The 16,441-nt window shown below is 42.4% G+C and overlaps 1 protein-coding gene across 1 annotated transcript in view; it reads left to right on the top strand.

Annotated features, from left to right (window-relative positions):
• Positions 1-16,441, top strand: part of ext1b (exostosin glycosyltransferase 1b) — a 131,626-nt gene that overhangs the window by 84,046 nt on the left and 31,139 nt on the right. The window contains exons 2-4 of the mRNA XM_085346884.1: positions 4,501-4,594; positions 7,705-7,812; positions 9,725-9,844. Coding sequence (XP_085203010.1) covers positions 4,501-4,594; positions 7,705-7,812; positions 9,725-9,844 — 322 coding nt within the window. The remainder of the gene's footprint in view (positions 1-4,500; positions 4,595-7,704; positions 7,813-9,724; positions 9,845-16,441) is intronic.

The raw sequence follows: 16,441 nt of genomic DNA on the forward strand, positions 1-16,441 counted from the left end.
ACATTGTTTTGATTATTGTCTTCATCACATGTGGTGTCATGAAAATATGTCTGAAGATCATTTATGAAGGATGCTTCCTTTCTAATGCGCCACTGGCTGGTAATTTACCTTTGACTATACATTGTCTGGGAGAAAATGCCTTGTTGATGTTAGAGGTCAGAGAAGAATAGCCAAACTGCTTTTAGCTGGTAGGAAGGCAACAGTAACTCAAAGAACCAGTCGCGAAACACCCTCGCTGCAGGAAGGAGCGCTTTCACAGATCATTCATCCCAACAGCAGTTAGACTCTATAACTCCTCAATCACGATGTCATAAGTCACTGGGCATTGTGGACATCCACAGTCACCACTTCATGCATAATGCACCTTCTATGTGTATGGACGTGTGTATGCATATGTATATTTAGTGTGTACCTGTGTGTGTGTACGTGTACATGTCTATACTTATAGATATCTATTACTTACATAGGAATAGTAGTGTCTTGCATATTTCCACAACCATATCCATAATCACATACTTTGTATGCTACCGTTGTATATAGTGTATTATCTTACTTATTTTATATTTGTTTGTATTTTATTTGAGTTTTTGTATTTTCCTTCTGCTATCTGTACCTGAGCTGAGGTAAAGCAAAACTTTCCCATCAATAAAGTCTTATCTTATCTTGTTACAACCAACGCAGAAGAGCGTCTCTGTCAAAACTTGCCGCAGGTGGGCTACATGTTCGGGTTTTAGGCTCAGAATTTGGCGTAAACAACACAAAAGCATATCAGGCTGCTGGTGGTTGTGTAATGGGGCATATCTTCTTGGAACACCTGTTAGTATTGTTGAACATCTTTTAAACAGCACAGAGTAACCGACTATTATTGTTGACCGTGCCCGTGTCTTTATGACCACAGTTTACCCGTCTTCTGATGGCTGCTTCCAGGCAGATTGTAACATGTCACAAAGCTCAAATAACCTCAAACTGGTTTCTTGAGCATAGCGATGAGTTCACTGCAGTTAGATGGCGTCTACAGTCACCAGATCTCAATCCAATACAGCACTTTTGGGATTTGGTGGAACAGGAGATTCTCATCATTGAAGTGTATTCGACAAATCTGGAGCAACTGTCTGATGCTATCATGTTAATATGGACCAAAATCACTGACGGGTGTTACCAACACCTTGTTGACTCTGCCACAAAGGCAGCTGTGAAGTCAAAATGGGGTCCAACCTGGTGTAACTAACGCATTAACATCAGCATTTCCGTGTCAGGGTCAATTATGGGGACATTATAGCAAAAAAGTCATGAATTACCTCTTATTTTTATTTTATAAAAAGTAATAAATTACTCCTTGAAAGATATAACATTACTTCCGCATTATTGGGCAAGATTGCCTGAAATGCATGATCGCATAATAACCAGCTGACGATGCAAGTCCTAAACTGGGATTATTCTTTCCTGTACTGCTGGTGATGGACTTCACGTGGACTGTTAAAGAAGTACAGCAGTGATGTCTGCTCAAGCTTCAGCTGTCTGTGTCCGTGTCTGCAGCAGAGTTTAATCTAGGCCTTAGAATACGTGCCCACACACTGGAAGAAATCCCTGTCCTAATGAGGCCAGAATAATAACAAGATATTTCTTTTGGAGAGACAGGTATGGGTAGAAATGGAGGCCACAATTCTACAAACCTGACTGCTCATCACAGCTTCTCCTACCCGTTGAAAATCAAGCTTTGGCTCCTTGACTGAGGTCAACATCACTCTGGGTCCAGAGTTCTTCGTTACTGGCTTTGCAGATGCTCAGAAAGAGTTAATGTTGTGTTAGATGCTGCTGTTTCTGGCCCGGAAAGTCATTTGTGCTTCACCATTACATTCTCATCCTTTTTTGCAATAAAGATTAACGTTCATATCTCCATTGCTCAAAAGTTGAAGACGCTTCGTCCTCCTGTTGTGCAGAGAGTTTAAAAACTTACCAGCGTAGCAGTTTGAGTAAGTTTAGTGTGATTATAGAATTACAACCTATTACAGTGTTAAGGAAAAAAGTGTCATTACAGCCAACGCTGGTCTGAACACACAACCTGTCAAAATATGAGAAAGCACCGAGCATGCAAACATGAACACATAGACTGATGCACAATTTGTCTATTTCTGATGCACACACATGCACGCGCAGAGCCAGCTGTGTGGTGGAAGCAGGTGTCACTCTCAGCTCATTACCCCTGGCTGGGTTGATCACCCTGTTTGGAAAGCAATAAGATACACCTCACTGGAGAAATAGAGGGATGAGCGGGGGAAAGCAGAGAGAGGAAGATGGGGAGGGTGGGAGCTTCGGCCTCCTGCTCCGAGAGATAAAAAGAACCGGGACAGGTAGCAGACAGAAGAGGGGAGGTGTGCACAGGTGGATGTGAATCTTGACATTGGGGGAAAGAGAAGAAAAAGGAAAAAGATGTAGAAAAGCTGTGAGAAATAAATGACAGGAAGTGGAGGACAAAATGGCCTGCATTTGTATAGCGCTTTTCTAGTCCCTAAGGACCCCAAAGCGCTTCACACTACATTCAGTCATTCACCCATTCACACACACATTCACGGAAAACACAAATCTTCTGATGTTGCTGCTATTTTTTACTAAAACTTGCTCTGAAGTCTTGAAGTTTTTGAAAAGATCTAAATCCTGGACCTAATCACTAAAAGTTCAGCAGCTCACTGCTCTCTGTGAAGGCAAAGAAAAAGTACACAAAAGAAGAAAACGAACAAAAGGTAGACCTGGGTCACAGGTATCATAACTTACCTCAGGTGACCTCAGCAGGTCACATGACAGGGTGGGGCAAGGTCTCACAGTGGTTTCACTCGTGGTGATGGTAATGGTAAATGGCCTGTATTTGTATAGTGCTTTTCTAGTCCCTAAGGACCCCAAAGCGCACAACACAACCTGTCATCCACCCATTCACACACACATTCACACACTGGTGATGGCAAGCTACAATGTAGCCACAGCCACCCTGGGGCGCACTGACAGAGGCGAGGCTGCCGGACACTGGCGCCACCGGGCCCTCTGACCACCACCAGTAGGCAAACACGGGGTTAGTATCTTGCCCAAGGATATTTGGCATGCAGCCAGGAGGATCCAGCCTGGGATCGAACCACCAACCTTCTGATTAGTGGCTGACCTGCTCTGCCACCTGAGCTACAGCCACCCCAACAACAGGACAACATAGGTGGAAGGAAAAAGCAGAAAAGAGGAGGCTCGGTGGAAAAAGGCAAAAGCAAAATCAGACACTCTGGGGACCTTAAATAATAAAATAATAATAAAATCAACTCGTGGTTTTGTTCTTGCTGTGATTTCGCACATACACCTTGTTTTCCAGGAACAAGGGATTATTAGCCAGCTGCTGACTTGTTAAACCCACTTTACAATACACAAAAAGCAACGCTTTAAATGTGAGAACTCCCCTTTCTCTTGAAATCCCTCAGATAATTATTGTATTTTACCTTGTTAAAAAAGTTGTTTGAGCCCTCCTGATATAACTGTTTGGTTTTTATGTCATTAAATGTGTGGGAGTGTGTGGAAAACTACATGCATAACAGTAGCGCTGCAAAAGAGCAACATTGTGATGCATCATCTTCTTGCAATCATTCAAAATATTGTAATATGAATCAAATTCTGCTTTTTGGCTCTTTAGGACAGTTTTGTTGATGTTGTTAGTTACACAGATTTCATACTCTCATAGATACTAAATAATTGCAATATGATAATCACTGTGTCATGATAACAGCATTATCATGGGCGATGATTCCAGATAGCATCGTATCCAGAGTCACATCACAATTTCCACCCTAATACATGTTGTGGCAAAGATTTCATCCCTTCATCAAACAATCAAACAATTGTCTAACTGACTGATGAGAACTAGCTCATACAGCATGCAATCGTCTAATCTGTAAACCGGTGACACGTGACTAGAGACACCACTCTGACTACCACAGGTTGCTAGAGAAAGATGGGCAGTCCCAAACCAGATGGTGAGTGGTTGCTGGCAGTTGCTAGGTGCAACCTTTTCCAATTGCAATTGCGTCTTCTTCGGTCAGTAACAGATGCAGTCGACAGTAATGTGCATGCAAGACGGCGACTTGTCTGATGACGCTCCCCAACAGCTCACTAAGTGGTGGCGGTGAACCTGGAAACGGACGAGTAACAGTTGCACCTTCTGCAGCTTTTTGGTTGCACTGGCAAGGCAACGTGTTCTGTTTCTAACCATTCAGAACCCTTACAGAGAGCTAGTGAAACTGTGGCTACAGGGAGATCTTTAGGTGCAGCTCTCTCTTTGAGACTGATGGTGACAACTGGTTGGGAATACACATTTTCCGTTAGCCTCCCGTGGTTGTCCATGGGAGGATGACTTGTCTCCAGGCCTGTGTGGCTGATGATCACTCACATGTTTTTCTAAGCCCGTTCCTTTAGTGTCATTTTCACATCAGTGAACTCACAACACGTCTGTGTGTGTGTGTGTCCCTGCAGGTACGACTACAAGGAGATGCTCCACAATTCCACTTTCTGTTTGGTGCCCCGCGGCAGACGGCTGGGCTCCTTCCGCTTCCTTGAGGCGCTGCAGGTAAACAAGCAACACACACATCCACAGCACTGCGAGAGAGCATTGCTCACTGCTCTAAATTCAAGCTAACCAGCAAATATCACTATGAAGAAAAATAATCACTACCTACACTCAACCTTCCACTTAGCATTTGTTTTAATGGTGCTACCTCTAGCAAAGGATCACTAGATCATTACCACCTTAATTTTCAGACTAATAGTGTAATTAATATAAACAAACGAGACCTTCGCTGAGAGGATTAGCTGCTGCTTCCTGCCTCTAAACACTGATATTCATTTTGCAGATACACTGTTAAATTGTTGCCTGACTTCATGAAAAAAAAAAAATAAAGATGGTTTGTTTTTTTTATGCATTTGCATAGACATGCAGAGACCGTTTGCTAGCTTTTTGCTGCCCAGGTTTATATTAAGCTGGATTACGGGTGAAACTGCTGCACATAATAAACATAAGTCATCATAGTAATTTCCTAACACTGGCTCTGGATTCACCTCCAGTTTGCCTCTTCCTGCCTCCTTTTATTTACATGCGCCAATCGTTTTCTTTTTTCCTCCTCTCTGTTCATCCATTTCTGTAACTGCGCAGCACTCTGCATTACTACTGCACTGTCCTTTACCTCTCCTTACCGTATGCCGCTGTCCACAGAGTGCACTCACATAAGTGTGCTTATCTCACTATCAGCTGACACACACACACATGCACGCGCAGAGAACACTTCACTCAGGAGGCAAATTTGCCCTCTCCTCTCCTTTCTCCATTTGTCACACTCACTCCAACCATCGAATTCAAACCGTGACGACAAAGAGAGAGTATTTGCCAGCTTTGGTCTTTGCATGAAAAAGCAATTCTTCATAGAGGTCTGTGTGTGTGTGTGTGTGTGTGTGTGTGTGTGTGAGAGACAGCAGCAGAGCCTGAGGGCCAGTTCTGGTTTAGCTGACACCTTTATGACCTGGGAGCGACAGGGCCGTCATTAACATCAAACCACAGACACACACGCACACACCAGCTGTTCCCCTGTACCTCTCCTCTCACCCCTCCATCCTTCTGCCATTCCTTTGCCAAAGGTCATCTGCGGCTTTACTAACTCCCCACCTCTCATATCATTCATATCTGTTTATCCGCGTTCATCTGCCTTTTCATCTTTTATGAATTCCCTTCATCGTTCCTCGAGCTCACCTCCTTTTGAGTAATTAACACACCCGCTCCTAATGTCATCATTTTTAAACGTTGATGTGAAGACATGAAGTGAATAAAACAGCCAGAGCGGCCTGGTTCCTTTCTTTGATTTTCCAGACTTGTGAATGATTCAGACATTTTCAGAAATCAAATAAACTGAAACAGGGCGAGTAATTAAGGAATTCTTTTTGTGAACGTTTCACCTCTTGTAGTTCTTGTCGCAGCAGTGTGAGAAAATGTTTTTATGAATCTGGCTTTTTAAAATTTTTTCCACACATCTGAAGTTGAGTCTGGACTCCTGTGCTTTCAGTTCATAATGAGATATAGTTGGTAAATGGCCTGTATTTGTATAGCGCTTTACTTAGTCCCTAAGGACCCCAAAGCGCTTTACACCACATCCAGTCATCCACCCATTCACACACACATTCACACACTGGTGATGGCAAGCTACATTGGAGCCACAGCTGCCCTGGGGCGCACTGACAGAGGCGAGGCTGCCGGACACTGGCGCCACCGGACCCTCTGACCACCACCAGTAGGCAGTAGGGTGAAGTGTCTTGCCCAAGGACACAACGACCGAGGCTGTCGGAGCCGGGGCTCGAACCGGCAACTTTTCGATTCCGAGACGAACTCCCAACTCTTGAGCCACGATCGCCCCCCAATAGTTGTCTTGCTGTCTTTGCATATAGCCTGTCTATTAGCATGCAAATCTAGAAATGTTACGTCATACGCTCCTAAGATCCCAACAGGTTCATATTAACCACTTTTGCAACTATGAGCCAGTCAACATGGGTTTAAGTCCAAATGTGTCACATTGTTCTGTCAGAGTGAATGCAAAAGGAAAAAAGGCCGGTCGTGTCCTGTAGGATTTAAGCTGCTCTAATCAATATTAATCAGTATATTAATAGGTCACAGAACAGGTGCTGCACCTGTTGTTAGTAAACCTACATGAGCACCGACTCGCCCAATTAAATGCTTTTGTAAGCCATTTCTTCTTAAGGGCGTTTGGTTGGAATAGCACTTAATGTCACAGACCCTTCACAAGCTGAATGAGGGCAGTGGTGTAGTGAGAGGGTGGAGGGACCCGTTTGAAACTTATTAAAGAATAGCTGGTGTGCACATGGCGTCATTTAGAGGCTCAAGTCAAATAGATAGATTAGCTAGATTTAACATGTCAGATAATCCAGTAAAAAGTAGTCCAAAAGCAGCTGTACGTGCAATATTTGCTGAAACTAAGTAGTCGCCACCTTTCAAGGTGCACAGAGATGTTTAAATAACAACCACATCCACAGGCCTGTGGTTTTCCCCAGAGGAATCCATCATGAGTCATATCTGCAAATTTATAATTGAAAAGATGTTTGCTAAATATTTGAAATTTCCATCAAAAGTGTATTATTTAGAGGAAACTGTGGCTTATTTGTCAGGATTCGTATTTCTCATATCTAGGAAAAAATAAATAGGAGTGAATAAACTCCATGAAAGTTCAGGATCTAGTCTTAAGCTGGTACAGTTGACTGAGCAAAAAAAGGTATGTCTGCTTGGATCGTGGTTTCTTTCCTTCCATTGGTGTTTTTTTATCCACTGTATGTCCAAACCTAAGGGGGGCTTAATGGCTGAATAGTTAGGAATCTACAAGGCTCTTAACCTCCACCTGAACTTTTATTCTTTCTCTCTTCACGTTTCCTTTTCTATTCTTCTACCGGTCACATTGTCAAATAACGGGAAAAACACTAAAAGTAAACTCTTTCAATTCAAAGAAACTCAAACACAGATAATAACAGAGTGATCGATTATTATGAAGTCCAGTTATCACAGCTTTATATAAACAGAGCTGCGTATTGTCGCTGTAATGACGAGGATCAATATCCAGTAAATCAGCCGAGATTAGGCAGGTAGCAATGATTCCAGGCCTCACTCTCTGTATGTGTGTGTCTCAGGCTGCATGTGTACCAGTGATGCTGAGTAACGGCTGGGAGCTGCCTTTCTCCGAGATCATCGACTGGAACACGGCCGCAGTCATCGGCGACGAGAGGCTCCTGCTGCAGGTAACGGCCCGTAGACGCGCTCGCACAACAATCACATGCTCTGTATATCACCTGAAAGTGACACGGCGAAGAGAAACCGCAGCATTCCCACAACTGAAATCAGACTCTCTCTCTGACTCTCGATACCCTCGGCACACGCTCGGTCTTCACCATCTTCACCATGTTTGGTTTTCTAGCGACATGGCTGTTAACTAAACAAAATTCAAGCGGCATACCAAGTCCCAGACTGCTTACAAAGCCCCACATTGTTTTGTGAGAGGGCAAATAAATAAAACCACCAAATGGATTTCGTTGGAACGGCTTGAACTTCATAGGGGGAAAAGTAATTATACGCCCATTAAACCTTAATTTGAATGAAGTGTGTAATAATATTGTTTGACTTTGAGTTTTATAATGCAGGAGCTCCATCTCGGCTTTCTCTGTGCAGCTACAAACAGGTCTGAGACGTCCTGGATCGTTCTCCAGATTTATGTATTTTGCTGCAGTACAATGGGGCAAGGTGCACACAACACCCACTTAATATGTGTGTTTTTCACTAAATGTGAGATGCCTGTACTCTTTATTAGAGGTATTTATCGGAACCACAGAAATATCTAGAAAATATTGCTCGTACAGTGGATCTACCTCTCCAATAAACATGCTAACAGATAGAGGAATGTACTCTTTACTAGAGTGGATAAATACCATTTATTGGCCATTATCTCCCCTTTACTGTGACAAATGGTCACAACAGAAACTACACATCTATTGGAACAAAGGTGTAAAACTGTCCATTAAATTCCAGCTGAAGCATTTAAAGCTTCTCTCTCGTAATATTGTTTGACTGATAGAGGCCGTTAACTTTATTCCTTCTTTCATGTGCTTTGTTTCCTTCATGAACGGCACATATTTGTCTCCTGTAAATGCTGCCGGTTTAAAACAAAACATTTTTTAAACCTACCTTGAGTTTGTGATGTCTTCCTCCCCTCATTCCCAGCCAGTCACGGCAGATGGTCGCCCCCTCCCTCAGCCTGGTTCTGCTGGAGGTTTCTTCCTGTTTAAAAGGGAGTTTTTCCTTCCCACTGTCACCAAGTGCTTACTCAAAAGGGGTTGTTTGAATATTAGGGTTTTCTGTGTTATCGTAGGGGCTCTATCTTAGAATGGAAAGAATCTTATTTGATGCTTTATGAATAAAACTGAATTGAACTGAGTTACACAAATAGGACTTCCTTCTTGATTGGGACTAAATTCTGCCAGGTTAAAAAGAGACAGACGGAAAACAGAAATCTTCTGATGTTGCTGCTATTTTTTACTAAAACTTGCTCTGAAGTCTTGAAGTTTTTGAAAAGATCTAAATCCTGGACCTAATCACTAAAAGTTCAGCAGCTCACTGCTCTCTGTGAAGGCAAAGAAAAAGTACACAAAAGAAGAAAACGAACAAAAGGTAGACCTGGGTCACAGGTATCATAACTTACCTCAGGTGACCTCAGCAGGTCACATGACAGGGTGGGGCAAGGTCTCACAGTGGTTTCACTCGTGGTGATGGTAATGATCCAGGCCCCCTTCTTACACCTTGGCTCACATGACAGCTTGCATGAATAATCCGTCGTAGTAGCAGTAGTACTCAGTAGTGGGTCCCAGCAAAGGGGGAAACCCCCACAAGGGTTAAGATTACATATCTGGAACTCCAGTTTTGTTTTTAGAATGAAGGAGACATAATTCCAGCTGCACTTTTTTTCCCCAAGCTCTAAAAGTTAGCATGACCTGGATGACTAAGAACCTACATGTACATGTAGTTCACATCTACATGCATATGTCTATGACAAGACAGTAGAAGCAGGTGCATACCCACAGCAAAACGTTTTCATGCCCAGATCAATCGTTCTTCAACAGCGATGTGCAATACTGATCGAATGCCGTTTGTTCTTTGCAGATTCCCACAACGGTGCGCTCCATCCACCAGGACAAGATCCTGTCCCTCAGACAGCAGACTCAGTTCCTCTGGGAAGCCTACTTCTCCTCTGTGGAAAAGATTGTTCTGACCACCCTGAAGGTGAGGAGTCAAGACGCACATGCACAGTTGTACAAACTCTCCTTCGTCCATTATCAGCCTTTCTCTCCGAGGGCTGCAGTGTCACTGCAGACTCCATAATCGCTGCGCTCTCTGTTTGGTCTGTTTGGTGTGAGGCTAAAAGTAAAAACAGAATTTTTCTGTGTTTTTTGACAGAGAGCAAAGAAAAAATGGAAATTGCGGAACGTGTTCATGTAGAATTTCTCACAGGCCGCTTTTTGTTTTTATTAAATGCTATTTTATGATATATCAATAGTAGTTGCAGCAATTGGCGGGGTAGTACTATTTATAATGCCACCAGTAGAGACAGTTACAGTGGCTTGCAAAAGTATTCGGCCCCCTTGAACTTTTCCACATTTTGTCCCATTACAGCCACAAACATGAATCAGTTTTATTGGAATTCCACGTGAAAGACCAACACAAAGTGGTGCACACGTGAGAAGTGGAACGAAAATCATACATGAGTCCAAACATTTTTTTACAAATAAATAACTGAAAAGTGGGGTGTGCGTAATTATTCAGCCCCCTGAGTCAATACTTTGTAGAACCACCTTTGGTGCAATTACAGCTGCCAGTCTTTTAGGGTATGTCTCTACCAGCTTTGCACATCTACAGACTGAAATCCTTGCCCATTCTTCTTTGCAAAACAGCTCCAGCTCAGTCAGATTAGATGGACAGCGTTTGTGAACAGCAGTTTTCAGATCTTGTCACAGATTCTGTGGGTGAAGTTTCTGAGGTCCTTTTAGGTCCATGGAAAGTTCTCACACATCCCTTTTAGCGTGTTTCACATCAGTGTAGTCTGCATCTGTGTTCAACTCTGAATATGACAAAAAGGCCAGAGGGTGTTTGAAACAATCTAGTTTATACAACATGTCATCCAAACACGTCTAAAAGCAAAAGTGTTTATGGTTGTTTCAAATGACCCCGCTCAAAGGCAAGGCAGTATGCCTGCTGGCAAACGCTGGAGCATGATGCGATGACAGAGGGATTTGGAATAACAGTGTGCTCATCTGAAGTCACTTAAAGTGACTGTAAGACTGTAGCTGTAAATAATTTAAAAATAAGAGCATCAGAGAAGTATTCAAAAGAAACCCTGCATACTTCCGCGTCTCGGCCAGACACAGCTAAATCATTCTCTAGACTGCTTGGTTCAAAAGGTCATAAAATGATGGGACTATGTTGGAAGCTAGAAATAAACAACTTAGGTCTGTAGGTCGTCACGATATTTTGTAGTTGGGAGGCAGAAGTGTGCATATTTATATGAGACGGTGGAAATACTGAGTTATTCTTGTTGGCAAGGTGCATCCTTAAACAAGATTTCACACACACAGATAACTGTTAATTAGTGCTTGTACAGTATATAAATGTCATACTAGAGTTTTACTCACCAGTAAAACCACAGCGCAGACTTCTCAGACGGTCAGTTAATACAAGCGTACAGGAAGCCATGTTATTTATCAGATAGTTAAATATCCTGAGGCACCGACATTACAAACGGCATTGACAGGTCCTCCTAACATGTCATAAGTATACTAGCCTGTGCTGATAACAGAGATGACGTAGAACAAGGATGTACCTTCAAGTTTCAGCTCTGGAAGCTGCTAAAATGAAGCCAGTGCACCTGCATTATTTCCAGTGACCAGCAGGGGCCTACTCTTGTGGTCCTGATGAGATTGTTTTCTAATTTGCTAATTTCTGGTCTTATTAAATAAAATATGAGGTTTGATTTCTACATTCTGATCACCATTAGAGTGCAAAAGGAGCATACATTAATATGTCAGATCCATCAGTCTCTTCATGTGTGGTTTTAAAACGGCAAGGTAATGACGTCGACCACAATGCTCAGTTTGTGGATTCAAAACAGGCCTCGGTAAATCAGTGGGTGGCATCACAGTGGCTACAACCGTCTTTTATATGCAGCCACAGCTTTAATTATTCATATCTTTCAGACTTTAATAAAATTTGAATTGGTGAGATATAAAAATCACCCATCATAGTGGTTAAAAACTGGGGAATAGGCTTATTTCTGTAGTAAATTTGGGCATTTTAACATCGGAGTCTACGGGGAGCAGTCGCTTTTCTAAGAACTGCTGTTGTTCAGTTAGATTTTGCTCCTGCTCTTTCTTTTCTTAAAATAACTTAACAAGCAATGCACATAGCTACATGCAGGCTTGATTAGCAGCATGCACATGGATTAGTAAGATGAAAGCAGTATAGGTAGTCATGCTATGGTAGACGTATTAGTCATTTAAGAGGTTTTAAAGGATGGGTTAATAAATCCATGCAATCCAAACCAAACGTCAACCACAGGAGGCACAAAACTGAAAACTACTCAAAAGTGCCAGAGCCTCCTCCCAACCCCATATTATCATGCACATTGACTTTGTTAACAATAACCCAGTTTAAGGAATCTGCGAGTGGAAAAACAATTTATCCACTCAATCCTCCTCCATCCCTTATTATTCATTTTAAACAAATTGTTTATGGACGCAGGGATAACACCGGGGCTTACTGCTAGTTTCATGCTGCGGTTGCAAATGTCTCCTCCTTCCTGCGTGCTCCCTCATTCAAGCACCCCATCACGCTTTTAATTTCCTTTCTTACTGCATTGCTGAAGCAAGATTCCCCTCTCAATGCTACAATCTCACTGACACTATAACCTACCAGATCTTACACACACACACACACACACACACACACACACACACACACACACACACACACACACAGTGCACGTAATCTGTCGTGACTTCAGTGTCTAGAGTTGTCTGATTTCAGCTAGCTCTACATCTCTAGTCTGTTTTCTATCTAGCCATGTCTCACTGTGAGCTATTACACACACACACAGACACACACACGCAGTCAGAAACACATCTCCATATGTCAAGATGTGTCAGGCCAGATACACACGGCACCACCCAGGCATAACCTTGCTGACATGTTGTCACTCCACGCTGAAGTGCAAGGTGACACGGCCTGTGACTCAGCGTGCGTCTGTGAGGGTGTGCGCGTAGTTTGCCTGCATGTTTGTGTGTGTGTGTGTGTGTGCTGAATGGGGCAGTGGCTAAACGTTTAATCCTGACTGACTGTCCTGTTAAAAGAGCAGAGTGGGGAGAGAAGGGGTGAAGAGGAGTGGGGGTGACATATGTAAATGGCGTTGCAGTGGCAGGCCCCCAGATAACGAGCGACATGGTTTATTCATCCTGTTGGGCCTGCACTTGCACACACACACACCCAACTCTACTGCAGATCTGTAAGGATACACACATGCTCAAAACACACATATACACTCTGATATCTTGACAGATTGAATCTGCTTGCGCGCATTTAAAAAACACACTTGCCTGTTTTATTGACTACCTGTGTGTGTGTGTGTGTGTGTGTGTGTGTGTGTGTGTGTGTGTGTGTGTGTGTGTGTGTGTGTGTGTGTGTGTGTGTGTGTGTGTGCAGCGAGCAAGCAGGAAACACAAGTTCAACCTATCATGCGCTCTTTCCTGTCAGGAAGCAGCCACATTTCGACCAATCACAAGGTCAATATCGCCGGATTCCGTGCTGCTGGTACACCTATTAAACTCACCTATTAAAAGCGAGTTCACAGTGTGCTCCCACGGAGGCAGGATTTATCTATCATGCTCTAATTGGTTGATTGTGGCTGTTCTGAGGTGAGATTGAGTCGTCCATCATGTCCCGACTGAGGGCTGCCGACGGGGGAGGAGCAGCAGCCAAGCGAGCAAAATTGCCCCTCATAAGGTGTAAAGGGCTTGAGGGTGTTAAGGTGGCAGGCAGTGTTTTTATAGAGAAGTTAACGGATTCCGAGTTAATCTGTTTTTCTGAGGCAAATGGTTATCGACTGCCCTCGGGGACAAAGCTCGGAAAAGTAAAAGAGACTCACACGGGGCTGATTTTTTTTTCTCCCCCTTTCTTTCTTCACATCCCCGCCTCACTATGATGAATTTTTATGCCGCTTTGTCAATATTATTACAGTAAGGCCCTCGAGCTATGTTATTAGCTTTTCTTTTTTTTCTTTTTTTTTACAATTTGAACAGCTATCAGCAGCTCAGCCATCGCCCCACCTGACTCTCTCTACTTCTTTCCATGCTATGTATCCATCCTTTGAGTTGCCAAGCCAAGCAGCCAGCACCTTCCCGCTCAATAGCGGCCATAAAACACGGCCGCAAACCCGTGTCTGTTTTACTGAAGCAATTTAGCATGGCTCAAGGGCACAGCAGCAATATCTCTTTCTCCTGTCTGCCTGTTCAGCAGAGGCCCGGTGCGAGCTGCAGCTGGGGGGAAATAGTGCCCATTCTCACGTCCGACCCGTTTGACTGACTGCTCTATTTGGGCGCAGAAAGGATTGGGGCAGGCCTGACTGACTGGTGCTTAGATGCAGCTGATGACTTTGTCCGTGTCCACCGTTCGGCTCTTATACCCACCCTCCCCCCACTGTCTGTGTGACTGACCGGCACAGATGCTTTTTGGCTTGAGGAAAGAAAAAAGAAGGGGAAGGGGAAAAAACCAGTTTGGGTTGTCAGCGGAGAAAATATTGCACAATAACATAGATTTCTTTCAGCCTCGCTTTGTGCCAGTGCGATTCACTCTTGACACAATCAATGGCTGCTATTGAGGTGATACAAAGCAAACATTTGCAAAGCTCAGCTAGCTTTTTGCTTTCATCTAACGCCCGCAGACTTACTTTTATACCAGTTTTTTTTCTTGCTTTCACCTCTAATACACCGACTGAGTTTTGAATAATACTCGAGTATTATTCAGAGCTGAAAGGAAGGAAGGGGGGGGGGGGGGGGGGGGGTTATTGTAAGTTGGTGCATTAGCCGTGTTGATTCTCATTCACATTTACGACTGTCTTCTTCTTGGCACTTTTTGTGAGAAAACTCATTTCTCAGTGTGAGATATTTTATAGACGTGATTACAAGGCTCATTGATCAAATCCTTCATTCAGCATAATCTGAAAGGCTTACGAATGTTCGCTCATCTACACAAATATTTCTGATTGTTATGAGTCCTTTGTGATCTAAGAAGTGTTATTTAAAGGTAATCTTTGTTGGGTTCATGCTGCTTTTTTTGTGTGTTTCTTCTGAGTTTGAATTAATGAAGAAGCGGCACAAACGACAGAGTGGCCCGAGGTATACATAGACCCTGCTGTAATTAAAGCAGTACAGTTTTAATCCTGTAAAACAGACTCTGGATTCATATGCACTGAAACTTTGAGCGGCCTAGCAAAAAGTCAGAGTAATGTCCAACTGCACTCAAGTGAGAATAGCGAAGGTAATTAACCGTCCCGGTGGATTCGCAGCCAGCGAGGCGATGGCGTGTGTCCCGAGTCCTGTGCGGTCCACAAAGGCCGAGCATTTCCAGTGAGAACATGTCTGAAGTGCATTTGCAAGAGGACATGCCTTGACTTAACTCTCCCAACTCTGTCCAGAGTGAAAGCTGCCGTTCAAAGTCCTCACAGATAAACGCACCATTTTAAGTTCATTACTTTGCAGGTATTTTTGGTATTTTTAACCCTTTAAATTTCGTACAACTTTTAAACTAAGCGCTAGAACCCCGATGATCTATCGTCTATTTTCAAATAAACTGGGATCAGCTTTTATAATAGCTGATAAATTAAAATAAAAAAAAGTAAAGACTATACAGAAGAAACACCCTGAGTGCTGACTGGCAACACATATATGGAACAAAGTTGTTAGGCTTTTAAAAATATATTTTCTAATTAGTTTTTAATTTTCATCTAATTTCTAGCTTTTAATTAGGTTTAGTTTTTGTTAGTTTCCAGATTGGGTTTTCTAGTTTTAGTTTAGTTTGTATTAGTTTCTGGGTTTAATTGTTTTTGATAGATAGATAGATAGATAGATAGATAGATAGATAGATAGATAGAACTGCAGTACTTTTTGAGGGCAGTTAACTCGTTGTCATGTAAACATCTAACAATTCAGTAAACACATCAAAATGTCATCAAGACGACCTGTGATAACAATTTTTTACCAAACTGGCAGAGACATATTTGTATCATTTTTCCTCTACATCTTTACTTTGGTTACTTGAGTCACAAAATCCTTTCAGTTAGCTTTCATTATTTCAGGAATCTAAATTTCATTTTTGTTTTATTTAATTAAAATTGTTTTTTTTTCTTTCACATCTAGTTTTAGTTTAGCTGACTTTTACTTTAATTTTGGTAACCTTGTTTGAAATGCCACAAACAACAACTTGTTGTGATAATAAAACCAGATTCTTTTTAAGCCACATTGTCATATTATCTTAGTAAGAACTTAGATTACATTTTAAATGTGTAGCTATTTCTATTTTTTTATTTGTTGTGTCTGAAAAGAAAAATAATTATATATATATTAGATTGTTAATTCACCAAATATTTGTACTGGTATTGATATCGGCCTTAAAAGCCTAATATTGGCAGGGCTCTACAAAGTCCCCGCAGCAGCACAAAATAAAATTAATTGTGGAAATAAAGATCCATCTCATATCTCTCATATGAGACTTGTCTTAATTTATACAGGCTTTATTTAGGCTTTATTTTGTTTTTTTACGTTGTAATCTAACCTG

This window comes from Diplotaxodon limnothrissa, linkage group LG22, assembly GCF_057381915.1.
Source record: "Diplotaxodon limnothrissa isolate DT_005_m linkage group LG22, D_limnothrissa_male_GT1.1, whole genome shotgun sequence".
In the NCBI taxonomy this organism is placed as follows: Eukaryota; Metazoa; Chordata; class Actinopteri; order Cichliformes; family Cichlidae; genus Diplotaxodon; species Diplotaxodon limnothrissa.